Here is a 19,881-nt window from a genome sequence, read left to right on the forward strand (position 1 = left end):
GAAATTAGTAAAAAAATCAAAATATTCTGTTGGAAAGTAAATGGCATGAGGACAAAAAGTAGGATGAATAAAATCCTAGAATACCTCAAGACAGCTGAAAGTGAGATCATTATCTTACAAGAGACGCATCTCCTAAAGGAGGAATGGGATCAGGCAATGAAAAACCTAAGATGGGTCGATACGTACGTCTGTACAAATCAAGGGTGCAACATCAAAGGAGTAGCCATTATCATCAAAAAATCATTAAAAGCAACTATGGAATCCTCAGAAGTCGATAGTAAGGGTAGGTGGGCACTAGCTAAAATAAAAATGGGGAACACCTCATATACAATAGCAGGTTACTACGGCCCTAATCTTGATGACCCCGAGCCCCTCCAAAATCTATACACACACCTGTTATCTGCCACTACCCCGGTAATCCTGGGAGGAGACTTCAACCTCATATTAGATCCTAGAGTAGACAGGTCCCCCCCAGGAAGGCAACCCAATTTACCGAAAATGAGGGAGTGGATTGGAATATATAGAACAGACTTAGATCTGATAGATATATGGAAGGAAAAAGGAGACAAAAAGCCAGCCGTACACACTACATAACAAAAGACTGGGGCACAGGTCAAGAATAGACTACTTCTTGATAGATAGAAGCTTACTGGAAAGTGTAACAAACTTAATCCACATACCAGCCCACCTATCAGACCATTCCGCTGTACAGCTAACTGTTCAAATAAACGCAGCTCAAACGCAAAAGAGATTTACAGTTGAAAGGGCTATATTATTAGACCAGCAAATCGTACAGGAACTTAAAACAGAAACAGAAAACTTTTTTGAAAACAATAAACTAGGTACAACAAAACAAGTTACCTGGGATGCATATAAGGCCGTAATAAGGGGCAAGCTACTTAGCTTAGGAGCATATAAATCTAAGAAAATGAAGCAAGAGATAACAGATCTGGAAAAGAGTATAAATACCCAAATATTAGCGGAAAGAGACCTAGATAAGAAAGAATACCTACAAAAGGACAGACAAAAACAGAAAGACTCCTTAAGTGATATGCTCGAGGATAGAGTACGAACAAAATGGGAAGCAAGCAAGGTGGCAAACCACGAGTATGGAGAAGGCTGCGGAATATGGCTTGCATGGAAATTAAAGACCGACATGGCAAGAAATAAAGTAAAGGGCCTAAAACAACATGATCAACCAAGATTGATCACAGAGGAAGAAGCAATTAGAAGAGAATTTGCGACTTTTTTCTCTGAACTATACACCGAAGACATCAGCCCATCTGAGGAACAGATAGAGGATTATTTAGGAGACATATCTTTCTTAGCCTTAACTGAAGATGAGAAAGATGAGTTAAATATAGAAATCACAATCACCGAGGTAAAGAACGAAATAAGAACTCTGAAGAAAGGTAAAGCCGCAGGTCCAGACGCATTGCCGAATGAGCTTTACATGACTTTAATGGAAACTCTATCACCATATATAACGGAGTTGGTAAATCTGTCCTTCAAACAACATGACAAGCTGCCTGATTCTTGGAACGACGCAGTAATAACTATAATCTTAAAACCAGGAAAAGATCCTATAAAATGTGAATCCTACCGCCCGATATCTCTGCTGAACGCAGACTATAAAATATTCACAAAGATAATGTCAGCTAGACTGGGAAGACTCATGCCCCAGCTCATACATTCAGACCAGAAAGGCTTTACAAAAGGAAGACAACTACACAAACTTACACATGAACTTCTGAGCGCCATAGATATTGCCGCACGAAAGAAGATCCCTCTAACGATATTGACTGTTGATGCCGCTAAGGCATTTGACAGAGTAAACTGGGCTTTTCTGAATAAAATAATGACCAAAAATAATCTAGGTAACTCCTTTTTACATGCCGTAGGAGAAATTTATAAAACTCCAAGATCCAAAATTCTGGTCAATGGCAATCTTACAAATGATATCAGAACACAAAGAGGCACCAGACAGGGATGCCCCCTTTCTCCCTTGCTTTTTAATCTATATATCAAGCCTTTAGCAAACAAACTTAGAAACAACAAGGAAATAACCCCCTTTAAACATCAGGGATGAGAAAAAAAGACTGCACTTTACGCAGATGACCTGATGCTGTTCACAGATAACTATGCCAGCTCTAAGCTAGCCATAGATAAAAATCTTAAACAGCTTTGGGAAAATCATGACATGGAACACACACTTCAACAGCCCAAACGTCAGGCAAGAGATAAAATACCTGGGTATTTTAGTGAGTCAGGACCTAGACAAAATTCCACAGAACAATCTAAACAGAGTGGCACGTGAGGTAAGGAAATTACTTAAAGTATGGCCCAGCCTACCCTTAAGTTTTATAGGGAGGTCTAACATCATAAAAATGACTGTACTACCTAAATATACATACCTCTTTAACAACATTCCGCTAGAATTTAAAAAAGACGCACTAAAAAAATTGCAGGGGGAAATCACTAGCTTTATATGGGCCTCTAAAGGAATAAGAATATCAAGGAAAAAACTCAGGAGAAAAAAAGAGAACGCAGGGATAGCAAGCCAAGATCTGGCGGAATATTACAGGGCATTTCACTTGAAAAATATGCGAACACTTTTAAAAATTCACCAATATTACCCAGAACATTTACAGGCAATGACAGAAGCTCAGGACCATTTTCTTTTCAAGTTTGGACATCAAAAGTACTTCAAAAAAATCAAACTAAAGATACTAAAGGAGGCAGCTAAATTATGGCTCCAAATTAGAACAATTCTAAATATTCCCTATTATAGCTCAATGGCACCGGTATAGGATTCACCAGGAACCCCGGATTGCTTAAAAGACGCTATGGCTAACCCTCTGAAACAGGCCGACATCAAATACTGGGGCCAACTTTTAAACGGATCAACACAAATCTCCTGGGAAGAACTACACACGATTTCCAACGGGACAGTCTCAAAATTCAAGTTCTATCAACTAAACAGCTGGGCAAAAACAATTCCGGTATACGACAAAGACAGTAAAAATCTTGAAAAAGAAATTATAACAATTTTACCCATAAATAAGGAAATTGCAAAGTGGTACTGGACCTTTATAATGGCAGGTGCCGAAAATATTCAGACTGAAGATCAAATTTGGGGGAGAGACCTGCCTACGGTAGATCTAGGTAGAATATGGGAAGAGTCTCTAAAGAAATGTTGGTCAACACTAAAATCAGCTGCTTTGAAAAGAAATCATCTTTACACACTACACAGGGCATATTGGACACCGAAAAGACTATCAAAATGTAAAAATGCAGGAGTAAAAAAGTGCCCTAAATGTGGAGAAGAGAGACCAGACGATGTCCACATGTTCTGGAACTGCCCATCCCTGGAAAAGTTTTGGGAAGAAGTTGGTAAGACTCTAAGCTCGATTTCCCAAAGACAACTAAATGTAAGTACAAGTCTTATTCTCTTTGGGATTGGTAACTCAGGATAAGGGCATGAACTAACAGTAAGTGAAGCAAATCTACTCTTCGTATTAATGGTGATAGCAAGGAGGGAGATTTGTATTAAGTGGATTGGGCCATCGCCTCCAACACATGGAGAGTGGATAAATTCAGCCATTAAGATAAACAGACTAGATAGAAGAGGGAAAGCTAGCAAGAGATATAAATACTGGGAAATCATGGAAAACTACCTGACCTCCAATGTAAGGACAGAACATACAGTCCCATGATTAATGCGAAAGCATTTTCTGGTTGATGAGTATAATATTCATAGAGTAGCCAAGGTGGCTAGCTCACCTTGTTTACTAAGTTGCAGGCCCCCAGTTGCTACCTGTTCCTTCATTGGATTGCTTCTCAATGGGGACATTGCCAACATATTCTGGGGCATTAGAGAAAGAAGCAGGTAAAAGGCTGGTTATCGCACATATGTAAAGCCAACACTTTAACACAGAAAACACTGGCCTAACACACACGTTAAAAATCATTTACTTATCGGAAGTGCCTGTACTGCGGCCTCCTCTCCCGAAACGATTCCTCCTAGATGGTTTTGTATGAAGATAGTAAATAGACTCCTGTTTGCATCTAGTCTGTTTTGGTTAGCAACAGTAAATGATCTTTGATGAGCCAGAAATGAGAGCAGGAAGTAGCCCAGGAACTAAAGGTAAGTAAAGTGTTTGAAAATGAACAGTATTGCCTTATGATGGCTTGTCCTTCCCTAAATGTCTCTCTAAAAAACAAAAAATGAAAGAGTTACTTGTCATGGTTTTGCATCTACTTCAATGAAGTCCTAAACGTTAGAATAATTCCCCGCTGCGTGCATGGACCCCAGAACACTACATCACGGAAGATAAAACAAAGGATGAGAAATCTAGCTTTTACATAAAGAAATATAACATCAAAAGTCTATCAAAGACTACATTTGCAGATTTTTTCAAAATGTTTAGGGTTACAGAACAAATTCCTCACAAAAAACAACATCCAAGCACGCACATTTTAACATGCTGATTTGGAAAAAAGAAAGAACCACACCTAAAATGGAGGAAAAGTCGCCTGATAGGCCTTAACGATAGCAGATCTAAAATGTGTATGGTCCCTTTAAGGTCAAAGGAGTTTCCTGAGGAGTGGTTCTTATCTCTTTTTAGATTTTTGTCTCAAAAAGTTTATCTTTTGACCTTTACTCCGCAAATTCCTACTCTGGTGAATATTTCTCAACCTCTTTCTACATTTTCATATACATTTTTTTTCATGCCTTCACTGTTCGTGAAGTGCACTTCTGGAGGGAGGACGAAAACAACTTCAGACCCTCACCAAGTGTGTGTGGCCTGTCTTCCAGTATTTCACTCGATGACAGGGTGTGAAGCCTGCACAGAAATGCCAAAAATAACATTCGAGGTCAGAGGAGGTACCCAAGCCAAGGAGAAAGCCAGGAGAAAGCTAGAGGACTTTAGAACCAAGAGGCCAGAAAGGAAGGACCTGGACCACCGGACATGAAGTAGCTTCCCCTACAACTACGGCCAACAACACAAAGGACTCCTACAGAGGGCAGTACAGGGAAAGGAATAGAAGAAAGGAGACAAAAAGCAGGCACCCCCACTCCTGAAATCGGACCTCTTATTTTATATGATTTATCTCAATGTAAGTGCAAGTAGGTGCTTGTTTGCCATCAAGCACATGATCCATTTAGATACTAAAACTTCCTTTTCATGTGGCAAGTCCAAGAAATTCTCGTCTTTAAGGATTTTGACATTTGTCTACTCATTGTTCCGTGCACAACTGGCATCACACCACTCCACGTGGCACCACTCGACGCTGCATAGACTGATGCCAAGATACCTGATATTAATCAATTTATCAGCCTCTCAGGAACCCAAAACTTGGAAGAATAAGGTGAAAGTGTCACCTACTCTTGTGCTTTCTGCTCCATCAGGCTTTATTATTCCATCAAATGTCCTGTCCAGGTTGCATCGAAACCTCTTTAGTTGCCTCCTCTACATACACTGAAGTTGATCCTAGTGTTCAGGGTGAGGTCCACGTTGAAACACACTTCCTTCTCTGCGACATTCAACCATGCCTGCACGCCTAATACCTACCAAGCAGATCACTCTTCTTCCTCCGCCATGACCGGTGGACGCAAATTTAGAGGATCTGCTTCTCAACCACAGACAGAAGAGAACTCCCTCCCTGTTCCCGCGAGAAATCTTGAGGACAGAGATGATAATAATACTTCATCTGTATGTAAAATGATAGGCTTTCTACCCTTATTTTTATCTCTGGGGCAATTAGGAGTTCCAGCGCTCCCTCACACAGGAGAGAATTATTCTAATGTATATGAATATCAAAAAGGATCCTACGATGCATAAGCTTTTGTTACCTGCAGTGTCCCTTGCTGCAGCCTGTCAATAGTGAAGCACCCTACCAGTGCAATAGTAGATAGCCTTGTAGGATAGGACCAATATACTTGTTTTCAAAGATGCTACTGTGCAGTCATAAAATCACCCATCACCATGAGGGAGCTTGAATGTCTGCATTCACATCACCCTTGGACATCTGCATGCACATCACCCTAGAATGTGTGGATGCACATCACCCTTGAACATCTGCATGCACATCATCACCCTTGAACTTCTACATGCACATCCCCCTTGAACATCTACGTACACCTCTCCGCAAATGCACTGCACTACAGCTGGATTCTTGGCCATGGTGCATGTGCAAAGATATACAAGAACCATGGTGGCATGTCAGGAGGAGTTCTCAAGTTGCCATGTAATGTGTTTGAAGCATGGGACTGGAGCAATGGGGCTATCCATCATTGACTTTTCATTCAGCACATTTTCATTGACCGATATTTTGCAGCATCAATGCTGTCAGTCACACTGCATGTGTAGGGCTGTCAGGGTTTGCATATTTATATTACTGTTTGTGTGTGCTTATGTAGATGTGTGTGGCTGTTTGCAAATGCGTCTGTCTATCTACACATGTGTCAGCTAGCTACCCTCTGGCGTCTTGTTGCAGTCACCCAACAAGGCATCTGGTGGCCACATCTGGCGACACCTAATGTTTCCTACTCCACCTTTGCTGACGTAAGGTCCTCCTTGTCATACTCCAGGCATCTTCAGCTTCATGGTGATTTTGGTACAGGGAGCCTTCCTTTGTATATTTAGTGATGGTCCTTACTCAAGGGGTACTTCTGAGGCTAATTGCTGGCTTCCCAGGGATTATTATTTTGGGCCTGGCATTAGGTAGCCTTCCATGGTATTTTTTGGGCTTGCTAGATGCTGTAATGGCCTTTGCAGAAGGCATTTTTCTTTGGTATATACGGGAATGCTATCCTTTGCACAGCAAGTTTTGTTGATGTAATGTGAATATTTCAGGGATTATGGTGGCCCTCCTAGGCATTTTTTGGGTATTCCAATTATTGGTATTAAGCTACCTCTGGCATATGGTGTTCACCCATGGCTTCTGATCGACATTCTCAGTAAATGGCATGTATCTGTGATGCTTTGCTACCATCAATATGACATGATGGGTATCCCTGATATGTGATTGCGAAACATGGGCATTTGATTCAGATTTTTCCATGTGGGGCAATAATGCAGGTGAGTACTTGATAAAACATGACAAGCTAAACTCATACATCTACTATACGAAAAGTTAGTTTGAGAGGGCCAGAAAACATAATCGAGAAACCCTTATTCAAGGGAAATTTGCTTATTTACCCAAAATGAAATGCTGGAATTTGGGAACAAAATGTGCTCATTTTCAGAAAATATTAACGTGATATTTTAGGAATAAAATTATTGAATAGCTATAATATGCGCAATGTTGATGCTTGAATGATATATTGTGTTGGGTTTGAGGCTGAATTTAATTCCTTGATTCCAGAGTATACATGCTGCAATGAAAAGTGAAGACACTTCATCATTTATATTAAGAAAAAATTTCATGCGAATATCATCATTACTGAAGCAGAAGACCGCAGTAAACGGACATTATTGTTTTTGAAACGTGACCGAGGAGAGACCCTGGAGTAAGCAGGGAAAAAGGAAAAATTGAGCTGTATATATTTGTGCGCTCCAGGAGTCAGGTTGGAAGAATATCTTTTCACTCGCATGTACATAAGCGGGTGTTTTAATTTGAATTGTGAGCATACCAATTGCACTTTTCTCTACATCAAAAGAGAAAGAAAAAGACTGAAAGCAACAAGGAAATAAAGAAAATAAGATGTTAAGGATAACATTAAGAATCCGGATTGACATTATATTATTGACGTGTGTATCTCCAATTGCACATAGGAGCCTTATTTTCCCGAGTGCTATAGCACAGGTGATTTTAGTTATCTCAATGTATAATTTGGATAAGGGAAGATAACGGTTAGTCCTGAGGAAGGTGATCACATTCATATAACCCCACCGAAACGCGTTGACGCAGCAGATTCATATTACATTTGAAGAACTACAAAAGAGACAGGGAAACTTTTCCCCTGCAGGGTACTGTCTACATAAGTTCTCAAATTAACAGTTGCAAGACAAATTCTACTGTCTGGTAGTTTCCTGTCCAGTGAGATGGTTCATTCTGTAATTGATGTTTATAGGACAAGCTAGGATTTTATTGGTTTTTAATAATTTTTATATATGTCTTTTATGTATTATTGTTTTGTGTATATGGAAAATGTCTAATTTGTTATGATTTGTACTTTTATCACATATTTTTAGCCTTTTGTGTTTTTGATCCATTAAATATGCACATCAGTGCCTATATACTCTGGTTTGAGTTTTTAAATTCAATTTTGGGGGAGCAGTAAAATATCAGATGTTTAGTGGTATGATTGACGAGTAAATGATTAAGTGTGCAAAAGAAGTCCCAGAGGAAAAATTCTGGTTTTAACTTTCAAGTCATACAGGAAGCAGACATAGGGCTCAACTAATATACACATGTAAAGCACTGTTAAAAAGTCCATGGCTTGTGTCAGTGGTGAGAAGACACCTATTTGTTGATCTGAGACTCGCACTCTCGTGTGATAGAGACGTCTTTCTTTCCAAGTGAAGAGATACCTTCCCTCCATAATCAGGGATTGGACCAAGGCTCACCCAAGCCACCCCCAGTTGTTCAGGGTGGTTGTTTAAAAGCCCCTCTATTCTCTCTTTTGTCCAACTTGATCATTAATCCTTGCAGTGGTCAGAACATGCTCTATAGGCCATTCTTGGTATGAGAATGATCATATGTCAGTGTTGTGGGTCAAACCAAAACTCTCATCTGTAGGTTAAAAGTAGAACCCATCTTTCCTCAGTTGCTCTTCCCCTCCCTGATGCTCAATTTGGAACTCCCCACTTTCCTTCAAGCTACTTAGTTGCTTCTCAGCTCCTCTCCCCTACTTCCTACCCATTCTTATCCTGCACCCTCCACCAGTGCAGATCCGTGCAGTCCAGCAGCAGGTACTCTTCATTGCGCTGCAGCATCAGTTGCTGGGAATTCTGTGTCTCATAGTCGTACATGGCTTGAAGTCGGACCTGACCAGGTTCGTCGAATGATCGCTGTGAAAAATAAGAAAGTGGTGTCAATGTGTCACCCAACGAAAACAACAGAACACTCAAGCCTTTCCTCTGGCTCCACAGGGAAAGGGGCACACCTCTACATCATCACTACCATGCCTAAGCCTAATGTAGACGAAAACGTGTCGTTTCAGGAGCACGTAGCCTTTTTGTGCCTAATCCTAATCCATGAAGACTGCAAAAGCAATACATTAGTATTTAGGGCCATTGTGGTGTAAAATCAGATTGGCTAATCAATAAATTGAGAGAATTCTCCTTTGCACAATAATGTCTTCTTTTGGGATGGTAGATCTTTTCTACAGGTAATTTGCAACTTGTCCCAAATCATATTCTTTCCTGTTCCAGCTCCTTACTTCGACACCCCCTGCCTTGACGCTTTCTCATCCCCATCTCATTGCTCCACTTTTCTTCTGCACATAACCTACAGGAATATTCAAACCTTCCTGGAATTCTCACAACACATATGTTCACTGACACACTCCAGGATAACAACTCCAGTATCTAGTAATGGATGACTAATCACGATTCAAGCAGATAATATCTTAATCCTCAGGCTGGTACTTTCTAGTTTGCCGGTCCTCTTTCTAATCTTGTTCTCCTTGCTGTGTGTGTTTTCGCAATCCTAATGAAATGAGAACCTTGCAATAAAACAAGTACAATAATAGCAGTTCACTATGAAGGATACTGCAATCAAATGCAAGCGGGTCCACAGGTAGCAACTGCCAGCCTTTGAATCCCTCATATAAATTCCTTATACAGAACTGAGAAACAGTGGAATAGACTCTATACATAAAAATACTCTAACAGATGCCTATCTTTAATATCCCCACCCCTTCTATTACTTCTGCATATATCTCCTGTACCTCTTTTCTTTTTGCTGTTGTTTTCTGCTTTCTGTCTTCAGTTTTGCTCAAAACCTTATATTGAAACTTGGCACTTGAAATATGCTATTCTCGGATTTTGAACACTCATCACCAGTGAATGTAATGTGCATTAATTACCTGAGCCTGTCATGTTTAGACAATTCCTATTGTGGCTTTCGGAAGTATGCATCCTGACCAGTGCAACACACATCTACAAAGTGACTGTCTGTTCCACACTTGGAACACTACTTCACCATTGCGGTGCATTCAAGCCTGTGAGACAGAGTCAACACTGTAGCTACATGACTTCGGGCCTGATTTAGAACTTGGGGGACGTGTTACTCTGTCACAATGTTGACAGATATCCCATCCGACGAAATATAAATCCCATTGGATATAATGAGATTTTTATTTTGCTTGACTGGATGTACGTCACAGTAGTGATGGAGTAAACCGTTCGCCAAGATCTAAATATGGCCCTTAGTAGTCTTCTGGTCTTTCCTGGATAGTCCAGTTCCCTCTCGATGGCCTATGCTAACGAACTGCTCAGGGACCTCTTGTTTCATCATGATAGAGACAATGCCACCTCTGTGTGTGCTGCTTGGGCTTGGGACAGTACTTAGGCCTTTCACAGTGCCAGCATGCCAAGCAGGTTTATGTTCTTTCAAGAATCATTACCAATGTCTAGATGAGCATCACCCCTCGATTATCTATGACGTAACATATTCCTCGTAGGTGCTACGTAGCTCACAGATCTACTCCTGGAATGTGTCTACTGATTCCTCAGCCTACCGCTGCGCAATGGGCAACAGAAACATCTTATAATCAGGGTTGGACTGCGATGTGAAGTAGGTGTTCAGGGCATTTCCTGGTGCCTGGTAGTTGTCTTTGTCCGTTTATTGGGGAGGATACCATCTAATTTAATACTTTGTCCTCTGCACGTTCCTTAATAGAGATCTCCTCACCATTCCATTAGCTTAATTTGTTTCACCAACTCTGGTCTCCAATGGCATAATCTAGTGATCCTAGCATTAGAAGATAACATAGTTTGCAGTAATAATGGTGGCTAAGATGATTTTCTTCACCATGACTTTTGTGCAGCAATGCCCTGCACCATCATAGCGACTCTACCCCTACAGCTTCTATCCGAAATACAATTAATATTTCTGTATGCGGTTTTAATGCAGTAGAAGCCTTTGACCCTCATTCCGGTAGGCATGAATTGCCAATTGGGGATGGTCACCAACACTTTATTTATTTTTAAAAAATATATTTTTTATTGACCAGATAAAGGCATCAAAATACAAACCAATAAGATACATGTTACATAAACAATGAATCGTCTGATATAATCCTTCAGATAAAAAACTAAAAAAAAGAGGATAAATAAAATATGAATAAATAAAGAATAAATGGAGAGTTTTAGCAGTTTACAATTTCCTTCAAAAATGCGTCCCCATATTGCCGTGCATTTGGTCATAGAACGAGTCCCTCTCGACCAAGCCAATGAGAATTCCATATCATAGATCTGTCTTACTAACAGCCACCAATCCGTTACAGTTGGAGGTTTCGAGGATGTCCACACCCTAGCTGTAGCTAATCTTGCTGCTACTAGTAAGATAGAAACCAAGCTATTACAGTTTACATTTCTAAAACTATATCCCATCATAACCTCGGACATCAGTAAAGGTACTCTTATCCCTAGTTTTTGATGTAGAACATCCCCGACTTTCTGCCAAAATGTTGTTAGTTCTGGACATGTCAAAAACATATGCTTAATGTCTGCCGCATATAACTCACATTTTGGACATTTTGTCTGTTCGTTATTAGCATTATTACCCAGTGACCATTTTGCAATTCTATCCGGAGTATAATATAAAAGACAAATCATACGGTGCTTTTGAAGTCTCAAATTAGTCGCATGTATGGCTTTGTCTGTGGTGTTAAGAGCCTGTGAAATAGTACCAGCCACTACCGGAATCCCCAATATTTCGCTCTACCTTTCCGCCAGTCTACCACAATCGTCGGATCTCCCAATGCTAAGCAATTTATATGCTCTGCTTATAAGAGATTTTTATCCCCCAGCATTGAGAAGACCCTATATCTCAGAATCATTTGTGTTCTCCAATTTTAAATGTTTAAAAAAGAAGTCTCGAATCTGGTAGTATTTAAAAAGCATAGACCCCTGTAGCGTATGTTTTTTCTGTAAGCTCTCAAATGAGACAAACCTGTTATAATAATATAGATCTCCCATACAGTTAACTCCACTGCTAGCCCATTTGCTGCCGGCTGTGTCGTGGAACATCTCAGGCAATCCTGGGTTCTGTCAGAGAGGCAGCTCCCTATGATAGCATGAGATATTCTTGCTTAGCAAGATTGAGCACCAGGTATATACATCATCTCGTATGATCTTACATTTTATACTTTTAAAGTAGTTGGGATCATTGGGTCTGTATAAAAACATATGGCTCTCTGCCTCCAAAATAAACTTATGACTGAAAATAATATTGGCTGGATTAGTAAGACTGCGCAATCGAATAAAACAAGCTGACCAAAAGTATGTTTTAAAGTCTGGGAACTCTAGACCGCCTTGGCTAAAGGGGAGATTTAGCCGATCTATCGCTCGCCTTGCCTTCCTATATTCCCATATGAAACTACTTAATATTCCATCCAGTTTTAAAAAAAATTTGTTTGGAACGGGGAGAGGAATGGCACGGAAATGTTAGAGGAATTTAGGCAACATTTTCATTTTAATAATATTAACTCTACCAATAATCCCAATCGGTAGTGTGTGCCATTTTTTTAAAGACCTGCTCGTCTCTTTTAATAATTCATCATAATTTAATGATAGTATTTGATCAATCCGTGTTGTTATTCTAACCCCTAAATAGGTAACAGTCGGGCAGGTACAAGGTACTAGCCTCTCTGTTTATAATTAAGGAGAACTTGCGTCTTATTAACATTTAGTTTATAACCTGATATTAAACCAAACTGTTCCGCAGCTTCTGTTATTATTTTCAGCACTTCTCCCGGTTCTATTGAGAAAACCGCTATGTCGTCTGCATAGGCGACTACCTTCAAGGAGTTTGCACCTGATTTAAAATCCCGCAGGTCATTTTGCAAAACAGAAATAAAAGGCTCTATATATGAGGCAAATAATAAGGGTGACAAAGGGCATCCCTGATCAGTGCCACATAATACCGGGAAGTTAGATGATTGAAGACCCAAGTAAGCCAATTTAGCACAGGGCTTATCATAATGTGCTTGTATCTGTTGCAAAAATTGGCCCTTTATCCCAAAAGCTGTCAACATAGCCCACAAGAATTCCTACCCCACTCGGTCAAACGCCTTTTCTGCGTCTAATAAGATCATACCAAGTGGGGTGGGACTGATAGTGGCAAGATCAAATGCACTTATTGCCGTATTTATATGCAAGGTAGTGTCCCTCTCTTGTATAAACCCATGTTGATGGGGAAAAACTAAGTTGGGCATTATTTGGGCCAAACGATTAGCTAAGATTTTAGCGTATATTTTTGCGTTTGCATTTATCAGTGAAATTGGTCTATATGACCCACATTCCTCAGCTGGTTTACCTTTCTTCTGAAAAAATATTATTTTGGTCATGTGCCATGAATCAGGAGTTTTCCCTTTAATTCCAATTTCTTTTATCACTTGACTAAACGGCTCCATCTTAATGTCCTTAAATACTTTATAGAATTCTAGTGGTATAGCATCTTCTCCCGCAGCCTTCCCTGAATGTAATGCACCCCTCGTTAATTCTATCTCACTGTCTGAAATATTTTCCTACAGGAGATCACATTCCTCTCTACCCATCTTTCTTACAGGACTATTTTGGATATACCTATAAATATCCTATTGTGTAGGCTGTATCGTTGGAGTATAAAGCGTTTTATAATACAGAGCAAATTGTTCCAGTATCTGAAGTGACCCCTCATTATTTGAATGTATATTAGTGGGGTCTATAATCTACATTGAGCTCGAAGTAGTGGCCCTCTATATTTGATAAGAGTTGTGCCACTTACTTTTAATGTTTGATAATTCGGTCCAAAGTCTTTGCGAAGGTTGCGACTACCTATAAACTGACAGCAGAGTACACGCTGGTGCCACAAATGCCTTATTTCGGCCCTTTCTCTTTATTTGCAAATAAACAGCAGATTGTACATTTTGATTTCGAAAAGGTTTTAATTAAGTTTTTATCAGCATTAACTATCAACCTTTTGGTCCTTCTATCGACATCACTATAGAGTACCTCCTGTTTGAATGTAAGGCGGGAGAATGGTAATCGCTTCAAGTACATACTAACTGTAGAGGAGCACACAGACCACAACTCCCAGAATACTTGGGGCGTAGAACGCCGTCGACGACAGTGACGGCGACACGCACCGCCGCCCTTTGCAATCTAAACAAATATGGCGCGCATAATTGATCCGGTACCTCCCAGAGACGGCACAGAGGGACGCCCGGAGTACCGACGGTCAGGTGAGTACATGCACGTTCTGAAGATATGGGCAGATCAGCCTGATAGTTGTTTTGAGGAGTGTGGTTCTTGGCAGCAGGTGGCCGGAGCTACGAACGCAGAGTTATAGATAAGGATAAGGGTCTCACGTACATACTATCTATAAAGAAGCCTATAAACCACAATTCCCAGAATACTTGGGGCGGAGCACGCCGCTACCGGCATTGACGTCGACACGCACCGCCGTCCTTGCAATCCAAACAAATATGGCACGTAAGACTGACCCGGTACCTTCCAGAGACGGCCCAGAGGGACGCCCGGAGTACCGACGGTCAGGTGAGTACACGCACGTTTGGTGATATTGGTATAAAAGCCTGACAATTGTCTGAGCAGTGTGGGCCTTGGCAGCCGGCGGTCGGCGCAACAAATGCAAGATAGGAATCAGGGTCCCACGAACAATAAGAACAACAGGAGCGGGCTTTGTTAAGTCTGGCTCAATTGAATGCGCGCACTAAGGGGCTCGTTTGGAATGGCGGATTTCGCTATTGGGGAGTCCCGTGACGGACAGCCTAAATAGACTGGGTGCAGATAGGAACATAGGGGCATATTATCAAGGGGGTTTATCTCCGCTTTTTTGGCTTTAAAAGCCAAGAAAGCGGAGATAAAATTATCTCCCTATTACCAAGCTGTCGCTAACACCAGTTAGTGACAGCTAATAGGAGATAGCGACCATCTTGGGCCTTGCTTTGCATGTCAGTGATATTTATCACTAATGACATGCAAAATGGGCGTGCCAAGATGTTAGCGACTGGAAACAGTCCCTAACATCGCTATCTCCTATTACCAACTTTTGGAGATATTCGCGCTAAGCGCGAATATCTCCAAAAGCTAACACCTGCCCTGAGCAGTTCTTAGCCATGTTATCCAATGGGAGGTGGATAACATGGCTAAGAGCATTTGCTCGATAATGCATGAATATCGCTGACTTTTCAGCGATATTCATGCATTTCGGCCGTTTTTTATCGCATTTGCGATAAACCTTGTTAATAGCAAGGTTTATCTGCGATAAAAATCGCCGATGTGCGGCGATAATTTTTGTCTCTAAACAAGTTAGAGACAAAAATTATCGCTAGTTGTTGGTAATATGCCCCATAGGTGTTTAAGAGATCATTGCTCTCTGTGATTTTCAATGAGACTACTAATGCATACTAAGAATCACCAGGGTCATATTACACTTTAGACCCGATGGCAACAGACAATACAGCTGGGAACACGTTTACATCTTTTACCTTGATCTTCTGTTATGCTCACTTGATTTAGTGGATATGCGAAACCAGTGACTACTGACCTGTCTTTTTAATTCTCTCCTTTTTGCACTCTCCTATTAGAGCGGTGCTCTGTTTACCTGCGCCGCAGCCAGGTGAGGCGGAGCAGTTCTCTCCTACCAAATAGGTAAGCGGGAGGTTTGACTCACGATGAGCGATATGGTGTACTTTTGTTTCACACTATAGGTGCTATGATTAATTTTTAACACCTGGTATTGGCTCTTTTTGGCACTTTATTTGTCTAGTGCCAATATTTATTTGCTTTGTTCTGTTTTGTCTTTCTCTGTATCTGACTCAACTGTTCTCCACCTTGGACAAACACCGGCAGCTAGGAGAATGATCACACCTAGGATACCCAGGTGATAATTTTTACCACTTTCTTTGCTATTTCACCACTTTTTAAGCAGTAGCGATTTTCGGTCCTGAAGAAAGCAGCGGACACCTACTTGGGTCTACAGACTGCAGAAACATGTTGACCTAATGTTATATATAGTAGCTATTTGTTGAAACTACTATTCTTTTTCGCACTGATTTTATTGGTTGGAAGCTGAGAGGTACTTATTAAACTTGTTTTCCTCCGGTCTCTCCAATTTTAGCTTTTTTCGCACTCTTTCACCCTCACTTACATTCACACACTGCTTCTTCAGTTATCAGTACACGCCAACATACCTATACCCCACTGGGGCACCCACATTCTTACCAAACTTATTAGTGGTTGCAATGTTTACTCTTCCTGGTGTGAAGAGTCCCAGATGATGACAAGGGCGGTATCGGTCGATAACTGATGGGTATTTTTCACATCTGGAAAGTATCCCGCTGACCTGTTATCACATTGTGTGACACAGCCTCTTTTCTAATTTGTGTTAGATACATAGTTAGTCGACAGATTTTTGTTTGACCCACAGTTATTCTTTGTTTGCTCATACCGTCTTTACTAGGGGTTTTTACTGTGCTAGGTCATTAAATATCCCCTTGGACCCTTCTTTCCCTGTTGTGTTCATGCTCATATTTTTTACCATCTATCCCCCTTATTTCTTATATGTGAGCCTTAGCCCGATCGTCCGCCACCTTAAATGCAAGTACTTTGTCTATACTTTCTCCAAATTTGTACTGTGTTAAACGATATTTATTATATCTAGCCACACTTTTCTCTCTCCATGTTTTCTTCAAAGCTGAGATTAGTTCTATTAACATAAAATCTAGTCGTTCGGTGTCCTCTGAGCCCTTTATAACAGCCTCTGCGTGCTGATCCTTAACCTTCCGGATCTCTAATATAGTTGTATTAATTATGTTTGCTCTTTTTTTGTTTTGTCGCCATATATATTGCTGGGTGTATCCTCTAAAAACTGCTTTACAAGTGTCCCACACAACTATAGGGGCAGCAGTTCCTACAAAAATCTCCAGTTGACCCCTAGCCATAGCCACATATTTCTGATCGGTCAGAAGATATCTAGGAAATGAAAAAGGTCTCATAACCCTGTTCTCCTCTGAGATTTTAAATATAAGAAGTATGGGATTATGGTCAGAGGTCACCTTTGGGCAAATTTCCATGTCAGTAGACCATACAATAGAGTCAGAGGCCCAAGTCATATCTATACGAGAGTATAACTTATGTGGGGCTGAATAGTAAGTATACCCTGGTATAGTAGGGTATAAGGTTCTCCAGACATCCCTAACACCCTGTAGCTGCCCCAATTCCCTTATTGCAGCTCTTGTCTTTCTCATTCTCTGAAAAGCCCCCCGTCGCGTTGTATCGATATTATAGTCCATGATGCAATTAAAATCACCCATCACAACCCTCTCCCCCTACCAATTTAACATTTCTGCATTTATTGCCTCAAAGATAGCAGGTTCATCCATATTCGGGCCATACATTACACAGAATATATAACTTCTTCCTTTTATCTTCATCTGCCCCATTGCCCACCTGCCACCTTTATCTGCCTTTGTATTACCGATTACCCCCTCCGCCCTTTTATGTCTCAAAATAGCAACCCCTTGTATAGGGGCACTCAGCGTAGTACACACTACCACTTCGTACCCTAATTGCTTTAGTAGTCCGCAATCTTTATATGAGAGATGGGTTTCCATTAACCAGACCCCCCAGGATATAGCGGCATGGATTAGCAAATTTAGCGGCACAAATATGGAAATTTAGCGGCACAAATATGGAAATTTAGCGGCATTTTTGCGGCATTTTATTTTACTCAAAATCATTCATTTTCAGTCTGAAATCAATGGAAACTGTTTCAGAAGAATATTCCACTTTGCAATAGGCATGTTTAAAGTGTCTGCAACTCTACAGAAGCACAGCTCTGGTCCTAACCTCACAGGAAGGAGCTGGATTTCTCCCTGGGATGTTCTAGTGCCCATGTATGTACCCCTGCCGTGTACCGCTCCCTCTTTGATTTGTGAGGCAGGAAACCTCTTCCTCAGGCACCCTAGGGCACAGGATCGTAGTGGCTGATCCAAATAAGTGAGACAGACTGCATAGGGAGGTCACCTCCTGCTTACTAGTTATTTCACCAATTTGTGTAAATGTACATTATCAGGTGCAATTATCACCTTTAAAAAAATGGTAGAGCCAATATATAACCTCTTCAAAGGGTCCATCAAGTGCTTAACGGCCATGGAAAGCACCACCCCACTCATGGACTCACCTGCACTTTAATCTACAAGTCTCTTAAAACTTCTCCCTAAATGGAACCCTTGTCTACTGACCACCCAGATCATGAGCTACTTTCATCAGCCTCATCGTGGACTTCATTGCTCATGCTTACAATCAACTCCAGAGCCTTCATACTCCTCAGCGACCTCAACTTTCACCTAGAAGATAGAACTGACTCCTGCTTCACAACACTCTTTGAAAGCCTCAACAACAGGCAAAGAAGAACCAAAAAGTACGCCAGCTTTTACACAGAGGACCTTTGAGACTCCAAAAGACCCTGCAAACAGCTAGAAAGGAAATGGAGAGCCACGCACAAAACCACTGACACAACCACCTACAAAGCTGCACTAAGACACAACTACCAGCAAATGAGAGATACCAAAAAAACGAGTACACATCAAAGGGAGCCCCAACAGCTGCAAGGAGATCTTCTCCATCATCAAGGACTGCCACACACCATCGGCCTGCGTCAACCGCATCACACCCTCCCAAGAACTCTGCAACGACCTATCAAACTTCTTGAACTACAAATTCACAAGCATACAGCAAATTCACACCCTGGTGCAAGCAAAGGCAATAGCTCATTTAACTGCGGCTGGAGTAGTAAAATGCAGCATTATCAAGACTCAGTGGGCCCTCAGAGCTTTGCACCAATGCTAGCCAAGCCCATGTTGGCCTACATAAAAAAAAAACTTGGAACAAAAAAACAGGCTCTGAGCCCACAATACATGAATTTCTTTTCTCAAAAACTAACAGAAAAATGCAGAGAGTTATTGAAATATGCAGATATTGGTGCACCTCAGTTTGCTTTTCCCATGTGCTGGGTAACTTATGAACAGAGTGGCTGTCAAAATATATATTTTTTACTTGATCCTACCCTTTTTAGTGTTTTATTTTTCTCGGTTAATTTGAAGTGCATAGATTTATTAAAGCCATTCCAATAAACACATGGTTAGACATAAAAGGCTATTTCTTTAATTATCCCTGCCTGTTTAAATTATTCCTGTGCATTTATTAGGAGATAAACAGAGCTACTACCAACCTGCTGACACCAGTTTCACATTTAGCAAGCCCTGTGTTTTTTGTTATTAATCTACACCCCTCTGCACGCTGGAACACGTACACCCATACTTTATTTTATTTATTTATTTGAAAGGTTTAATATAGCGCTGGCTAGACCCGGGGGCATCAGAGCGCTTTACAAGTGCGAAGGCAGGATTGCAGGAGTTGTTCAAGGGCACAGTATAACAGTGGTAAAAAACAACACTCCAATCACATGTGCAAAGGCAAGAATTACAGGAATAGTTCTAGAGTACAATACAGCGATAAGTAAATGAAAAAGTCTAGGGACTGGGGACGCTAGACTTAGCTTGGACTAAAAAATAAAAACATTTTCAAAGGACCTTAATATAGGTATGCTGGAACAAGTTCACATTTTTTCGACTACTTTTTCCTCATGTCTGCACTCCATTGTTTATCACCAACCAGGGAGCCACATGTTAGTTTGAAG

General features: G+C 40.8%; 1 protein-coding gene across 1 annotated transcript in view; it reads right to left on the reverse strand.

Annotated features, from left to right (window-relative positions):
- Window positions 1–19,881, reverse strand: part of ITK (IL2 inducible T cell kinase) — a 363,906-nt gene that overhangs the window by 177,722 nt on the left and 166,303 nt on the right. The window contains exon 6 of the mRNA XM_086931228.1: window positions 8,869–9,020. Coding sequence (XP_086787354.1) covers window positions 8,869–9,020 — 152 coding nt within the window. The remainder of the gene's footprint in view (window positions 1–8,868; window positions 9,021–19,881) is intronic.

Source organism: Lissotriton vulgaris, chromosome 7, assembly GCF_964263255.1.
Source record: "Lissotriton vulgaris chromosome 7, aLisVul1.2, whole genome shotgun sequence".
Taxonomy (NCBI): Eukaryota; Metazoa; Chordata; class Amphibia; order Caudata; family Salamandridae; genus Lissotriton; species Lissotriton vulgaris.